Here is a 7,192-nt window from a genome sequence, read left to right as displayed (position 1 = left end):
ACCGCACAAGCCCCTCTTCGAGGGCTATAGGTTCTTAGATTATAGTCTGGCAAGCTGCCCATACCGCCGAAAAGCCTGGTCTTGACGAGCTATAGTAGGAAATATCTGGCTGCCATTAACCGCCGAGAGCCTGGTTCCTACGGAGGCTACAGGAAGACGGGGCTACAGGCTTTTAGGCTAATCACATTGACCGGCCAACCCTTGGAACCTGTTCTTGACGGACACGGACTCAGGTTATTTGATGGTATTATAGGAGTAGGTCTACTCCATACCGCTATGAAGCCTGTCTACAAACAAGCTCGATGTATAGCTGACATTCCATAACCTGCGATCCTGACTACTAATCTAACAGTAGGTGAGTAGAAAGGGACTGTAAGGGGCTTACCCATGCAAGTGCCTGGGATCTGACTAGGGAGCGAAGCACAGATAGGGATGAGTATGAGGGTAGGGATGTGAGCGAGGTAATTTACTTCCTACCCATCAAGTCGGCTTCTTGAGAACTGAAGCTAAATATAATATCTAGGTCGCAACCGCCAAGGCCTTCTACGACTACTAGAATGATCTGTACTTCCGCAACACGCTAAGCACTTTCGAGGACCGAGGGACCGACACATAAATATCACGTGACAGAACAGTGAGCCGGCGGTAGGGAAAGCAGCCATGGGAGGGATAGATCTTGACGACTTCAGAATAGGCAGGGAGGGGATGCATATCTACGTGGTGCATAACGGGCAATGACGCAAATGGACGGTCTACGGGCTACATTAGAGTTAGGGGTCTACAGTGGTCCATACCGGCAAGCTGCGAGAGAGGGTCTGACGAGACTACGTAGATAGGGTACGACTTCCATACCGCAAGGCGACTGTTCTGACGAGCTACAGTAGATAGTCTGCGTCCATACGTACCTGGTCTTACGCTACAGTAGAACTACGTCCATACCCCGACCTAGTGTCGACGAAGCTACAGGTAGATATCTGCTCGCAGGATACGGCCGAAGCCTGGTGTGTTGACGAACTTCGATTAGTACTGGCGTGCCATAGCCGCCAGCGGTTACGAAAGGGCTTCAGGAGTACGTCTCTTCCAACCGCCGAGGAGCCTTCTTTGGGACAGATACGAAAATGACAGAGTAAGTAGGAGTGCTGAGCTCCATACCCCGAGACCTGTTATCTCGAGCTAACAGTGGGGAATCTGACACCTCCATCGCAACCTGATCTTGACGAGGCTACAGGAGTTAGTCGCTTGCCACCTGAAGCCTGGTTTACGAGGCTGCAGGTAGAGTGTCTCATTGTGCTACTATACGCTGAACAACATTGGTTCTTGAAGAGGCATAGGTAGTTGGCCCATACCGCTAATCCTGTTCTTACCGAGTACAGTAGTTAGTCTGGCGTGCCATCGCGGCTGGAGAGCACTGGTGTCTGATCGAGAGCTACAGAGTACGCATCCAACATTCTCACGGTGTTTTGTATGTTTTTCCACTGTTACCATACATCAGTATCATGCAACCAGGATCTTGAATGTTGAGCGAAGAATCTCTGCATGCCACAGTGTTCGTCGTTAGGCTTTTCTCCCTAGATACAGAAAGGGAGATGTCTAAGCATTTTAGAGTATATCTGTGTGTCTTGGATGAGTTACCAGACATTTATGGCTTCCAACCACCGTGTGCAACTGAGATATCTAGCCATATAGAAAAGGGGAAAAATATGGGCATTTTAGGCCATGGCAACAAAAATCTACCCAAGCTCGTGGACTCTGATTGTCAAGCAGAGCCGCGACCGCCGCGGTCCGAGTTCTCGTGCTGACGAACGGGTATCATCATCGTGGGACAAGTCGGGTAGTTGGGTATGAAAGTTCGCGTAATAAAGGCTGGCATAAATGTCAATAAACATGATGACCTGGCCAATTAACTATTGATCTCCCTCTACGTTGACTTTGTCCTCCTTGTGTTGCTGGGGGAGAAATGACGCCTTCCTACTCTGTCTTCTACTCATGGGAGAAGGGATAAACCCACAAACCAAGTTCTTACCAAACACTATGCTAGTAGTCCAATCACACAACAAAACTTAGAGAAGCACCCCCAATCCTCCTCACCTCCCTTAGCGTATCTCCTCACGAAGTATAGCCCCCCCCCCCCCCCCCCCACAAAACTCCCTTGGGATCCACACCGACATTTAAAAGGTCTTCCGATAAAGTCCGTGTCCGGGAGCGGGGGTAAACAAGCTAATGTCGAATGGCCGGGATGGAATGACGGGCTCTTGCCTGCCAATTATTAATGCTTCTGCAACCCACCTGTCATTCTTCTCAGCCCCAACTCCCCTGTTCATAAGGAAGTACGGGGGTAAATAACGGAGAACAATCAGGCAGACACCTCAATCAATTAAAACGGCTCTTGCCTCATGCGGAGCGGAAAATGGCGGACAGCATATGCTAATGTATTTAGAGGCTCAAAGGGATAAGATCGCTGTCATAACGGACAAGAGCACGCCAAGACGACCACGGGAATTATTTATGACTGAGGCATTTAGAACAACACCTGGCGGGAGTAGGTGAGGAAGGGGAGGGGTGAGATGAGATGATCGAGATAGGGATGTATGGCTGGGAAGCAAAGCAATACGTACACACAGAGTGCAGACTGGGGTTACGGCTCAGGACCCTCAAGATTGTGTAGGAGCCAGGAAAACCAGTGGGACGGGTAAGCAGTAGGGGCCAGGAACCCATCAGGCACCAACCAATTCCGATTACACCCCAGCCCGCGGGCACCTAACACCACACCTGGAGGAGGGGAGCTGTAACCTAGTGGCACGCGCGAGGAACTACAGAAATAGAAATGGATGGAAGAGGGAGCTAGGGAGGGATAGAAATGGAGGGAAGGGAGCTAAGAGCGGATAGAAATGGAGGGAGGGCTAAGAGAGGGATAGGATGGAGGCGAGGGAGCCTAGGGAGGGATAGAGAAGGGCAGGGAGGGAGCTAGGAGGGATAGAAATGGAGGCAGGGAGCTAGAGGAGGGATAGGAGATGGAGAGGAGCTAGGGAGGGAATAGAGAATGGAGGGAGGGAAGCTAGGGTAGAGAGGAGGGAGGTAGGTAGATGAGGGAGGGAGCTAGGGAGGGATAAGTTAAGATGAGAGGGAGGGAGCTAGGGAGGGATAAGAATGGAGGGAGGAGCTAGGGAGGGATAGAGATGGAGGAGGCGCTAGAGAGGGATAGAAATGGAGGGAGGGAGCGGGGTAGAGAGGAGGGAGTAGGGATCGAAATGGAGGGAGGAGCTAGGGAGGGATAGAGATGGAGGGAGGGAGCTAGGAGGGATAGAGATGGAGGAGGGAGCTAGAGAGGGATAGAAATGGAGGAGGAGCTAGGGAAGGGACTAGAGATGAGGGAGGAGCAGGGAGGGATAGGAATGGAGGAAAGGGAGCTAGAGAGGGATAGAAATGGAGGGAGGACTAGGAGGGATAGAAATGGAGAGAGGAGCTAGGAGAGGCGATAGAAATGGAGGGAGGGAGCTAGGGAGGGATAGAGATGGGAGGAGGAGTAGGGAGGGATAGAAATGGAGGGAGGAGTAGGGAGGATAGAGAGGAGGGAGGGAGCTAGGAGGATAAGAGGAGCCTAGGAGAATAGAGATAGAAAATGGAGGAGGAGAGCTAGAGAGGATAAAGATGAGAGGAGGGAGCTAGGAGGGATAGAGATGAGGGAGGGCTAGGGAGACAATCGACGAGAGAAGAGGATAGAAATGAGGAGGAGCTAGGGAAGGATAGAAATGAGAAGGGAGCGAGCTAAGAGGGGATAGAAATGGACGGGAAAGGGAGATGAAAGGCAGAGGAAAGAGAAATGGGAGGCAGCGGCAGATGCAGTGGAGGGAGCTACGGAGGGTAGAAGAGGAGGGAGCTACGAGAGGATAGAGATGGGGAGAGGAGCTAGGGAGGGACTAAATTGATGGAGGCAGGGTAGGCTAGAGATAGAGAGGAAGGGGAGCTTAGCGAGATAGAAAGGAGGAGAGCTAGAGCATAGAAATGGAGGGAGGGAGTCAACCTTGAGGCATGGGTCACGTCTTCCATCTCTCTGGCCCTGTCCCAGACAAGGCAGTCAGTCAGACTGTGTGTTCCTGTGTGTGTGTGTGAGGGTGTGCGTGTTCCTGTGTGTGTGTGTGTGTGTGTGTGTGTGTGTGTGTGTGTGCGTGTGTGTGGTGTGTGTGGTGCTGTGTGTGCGTGTAGGTGTGTGTGTGTGTGTGTGTGTGTGTGTGTTGTGTGTGAGGGTGTGTGTGGGTGTGTAACGGTACTGATAAGGACAGAATAATTAAGAAGTTCATTATCTTACTTTATCATCTACAAATCACCACTTCTCCTCTCAGATGACCTCTCTATTCTACTCCTCTCTCTCTGTTGTACTTCTATCTCTCCCTCCCTCTGCCTCTCTTCGCTCCATGTTTTCTTTCCCCCTTTCTCTCTCTTCTAAAGCACGGAAAAGACAGAATGACATTTAGGTAGAAATATGTGTAATATTGTAATAATGACAACATTGAGATATAAATCATATTGTATATGATATTAAGTGTGTGTTGACAGACCTGTGTGTATATCTGTGTGTATCTGTGTGTCTATCAGGTACGAGGTGAGAGTGGAGGCGTGTACAGAGCTGGGCTGTGCCTCCAGTGACTGGGTCTCAGTGCTGACACTAGAGTCTCCTCCTACTGGCCAGTCCATACCACTGCTGGAGCTACAGAGAGACGTCAGGGGCCTACAGACCGTCTTTCTGCTCTCTTGGCCCCCCCCGGCCCAGCCCAATGGTAGAGTCCTACACTATGAGGTTTATAGGAGACTGGGTCAGAACACTGAGGTTAGCGGGGGTGCAGCAGCGCTGGTGTATAGGAATGATTCCGCAACGTGCCGTGATGCCGGTCTCCTGCCCTACACTGACTACCAGTACCAGGTAGGTACATATTCTGGCTAACACAGGGGTGAGGAACCACAGTCTGCATTGTGTGTACGTTTTTGTTCCAGCCCACCACTATCACACTCACACCCCTCCCCCTTCCCTAACCCTACTCAGCCAGGTGTTGTAATGCTAGTCCATATTAATGTGGTAGTTTGCGTGTTGTCGCTAATTGACAGGCTACCCTTTAGAGCTCAATAACATTAGCATCCTGCCTGTCAGCCATGTTAGCCGAGGGCAGAGCCACGTTCTAATTGATTGAGTTTGCCTGATTGTTCCGTCTTATTTACCAGCCGTAATTTATGACAGGGGGAGTTGGGGCTGAGAGATGACAGGTGGGTGACAGAGCCATTAATCATTGGCAGGCAAGAGCACCCGTCATTACCATCCGGCCAATCGAATTAGCTGTTTACCCCCGCCCTCCCGGACACGGACATGTATCGGAAAGACCTTTTAAATGTCGGGTGTGGATCCCCAAGGGAGTTTGTGGTGGGGGACTATGGGGCGTTGAGTGTGGGGGACTATGGGTGTCGTGTGAGTGTGGGGGACTATGGGGCGTGTGAGTGGGCGGGACTATGGGGTGTGTGAGTGTGGGGGGGACTATGGGGCGAGTGAGTGGGAGGGTCTATGGGGCGTGTGAGTGTGTGGGGGGACTATGGTGCGTGTGATGTGGGGGGACTATGGGGCGTGTGAGTGTGGGGGGACTATGGGGCGTGTGATAGTGTGTCGGGACTATGGTGCGTGTGAGTGTGTTGGGGGGACTATGGTGAGTGTGTGAGTGTGATGGGGGGACTATGGGGCGTGTGAGTAGGGGACTATGGGGCGTGTGAGTGGAGGGGGACTATGGGGCGTGTGAGTTGGAGGGGGGACTATGGGGCGTGTGAGTGTGTGGGGGACTATGGGGTCGTGTGAGTAAGGGGAATTATGGGGCGTGTGTGTGTGGGGGGACTATGGGGCGTGTGAGTGGGGCGGACTATGGTGCGTGTGAGTGTGTGGGGGGACTATTGGGGCGAGTGAGTGTGTGGGGGGACTATGGGGCGAGTGGAGTGTGTGGGGGGGACTATGGGGCGAGTGAGTGGGAGGGACTATGGCGTGGTGAGTGTGGGGGACTATGGTGCGTGTGAGGTGTGTGGGGGGACTATGGGGCGAGTGAGTGTGTGGGGGGGCTATGGGGCGAGTGAGTGGGAGGGACTATGGGGCGTGTGAGTGTGGGGGGACTATGGTGCGTGTGAGTGTGTGGGGGGGACTATGGGGCGAGTGAGTGGGAGGACTATGGGGCGTGTGAGTGTGGGGGACTATGGGGCGTTTGAGTGGGGCGGGACTATGGGTGAGAGTGTGGGGGGACTATGGGGTGTGTGAGTGTGGGGGGACTGGGGGCGTGTGAGTGTGGGGGGACTATGGGCGTGTGAGTGTGTGAGTGTGTGGCGGGACTATGGGGTGTGCGAGTGTGGGGGGACTATGGGGTGTGTGAGTGTGGGGGACTATGGGGCGTTGTGAGTGTGGGGGGACTATGGTGCATGTGAGTGGGGGGACTATGGGGCGTGAGTGTGGGGGGACTATGGGCGTGTGAGTGGTGGGGGGGACTATGGTGCATGTGAGTGGGGGGGACTATGGGGCGTGAGTGTGGGGGGGACTATGGGCGTGTGTGATGTGTGGGGGACTATGGGGCGTGTGAGGGGGGGACTATGGGTGTGTGAGTGTGGGGGACTATGGGGCGTTGAGTGTGGGACTATGGGGCGTGTAGTGGGGGACTATGGGGCGTGTGAGTGGGGGGGACTATGGGGCGTGTGAGTGTGGGGGGACTATGGGGCGTGTGAGTGTGGGGGACTATGGTGCATGTGGAGTGTGGGGGGGACTATGGGGCGTGTGAGTGGGGGGGAGAGACTATGGGGCGTGTGAGTGTGGGGGGGACTATGGGGCGTGTGAGTGGGGGGGGGCCTATGGGGCGTGTGAGTGTGGGGGGGACTATGGGCGTATGAGTGAGGGGGACTATGGGGCGTGTTAGTGTGGAGGGACTATGGGGCGTGTGAGTGTGGGGGGGACTATGGTGCATGTGAGTGTGGGGGACTATGGGCGTGTGAGGTGGAAGGGGAGACTATGGGGCTTGTGAGTGTGGGGGGGACTATGGGGTGTGTGAGTGTGTGGGGGGACTATGGGCGTGTGAGTAAGGGGGAACTATGGGCGCGTGAGTGAGGGGGGGACTATGGGCGAGTGAGTATGTGGGGGGACTATGGGGCATGTGAGTAAGGGGAACTATGGGGCATGGTTTGA

General features: G+C 53.9%; 1 protein-coding gene across 1 annotated transcript in view; it reads left to right on the top strand.

Annotated features, from left to right (window-relative positions):
* ush2a (Usher syndrome 2A (autosomal recessive, mild)) overlaps nt 1–7,192 on the top strand; it is a 43,866-nt gene that overhangs the window by 28,811 nt on the left and 7,863 nt on the right. Inside the window, exon 7 of the mRNA XM_023995017.2 lies at nt 4,594–4,918. Within this exon, the coding sequence (XP_023850785.1) occupies nt 4,594–4,918 (325 nt within the window). The remainder of the gene's footprint in view (nt 1–4,593; nt 4,919–7,192) is intronic.

This window comes from Salvelinus sp. IW2-2015, linkage group LG9, assembly GCF_002910315.2.
Source record: "Salvelinus sp. IW2-2015 linkage group LG9, ASM291031v2, whole genome shotgun sequence".
NCBI lineage: Eukaryota > Metazoa > Chordata > Actinopteri > Salmoniformes > Salmonidae > Salvelinus > Salvelinus sp. IW2-2015.
The sequence above is the reverse complement of the archived record's forward strand: the minus strand, read 5'-3'. Positions and strand labels throughout refer to the sequence as shown.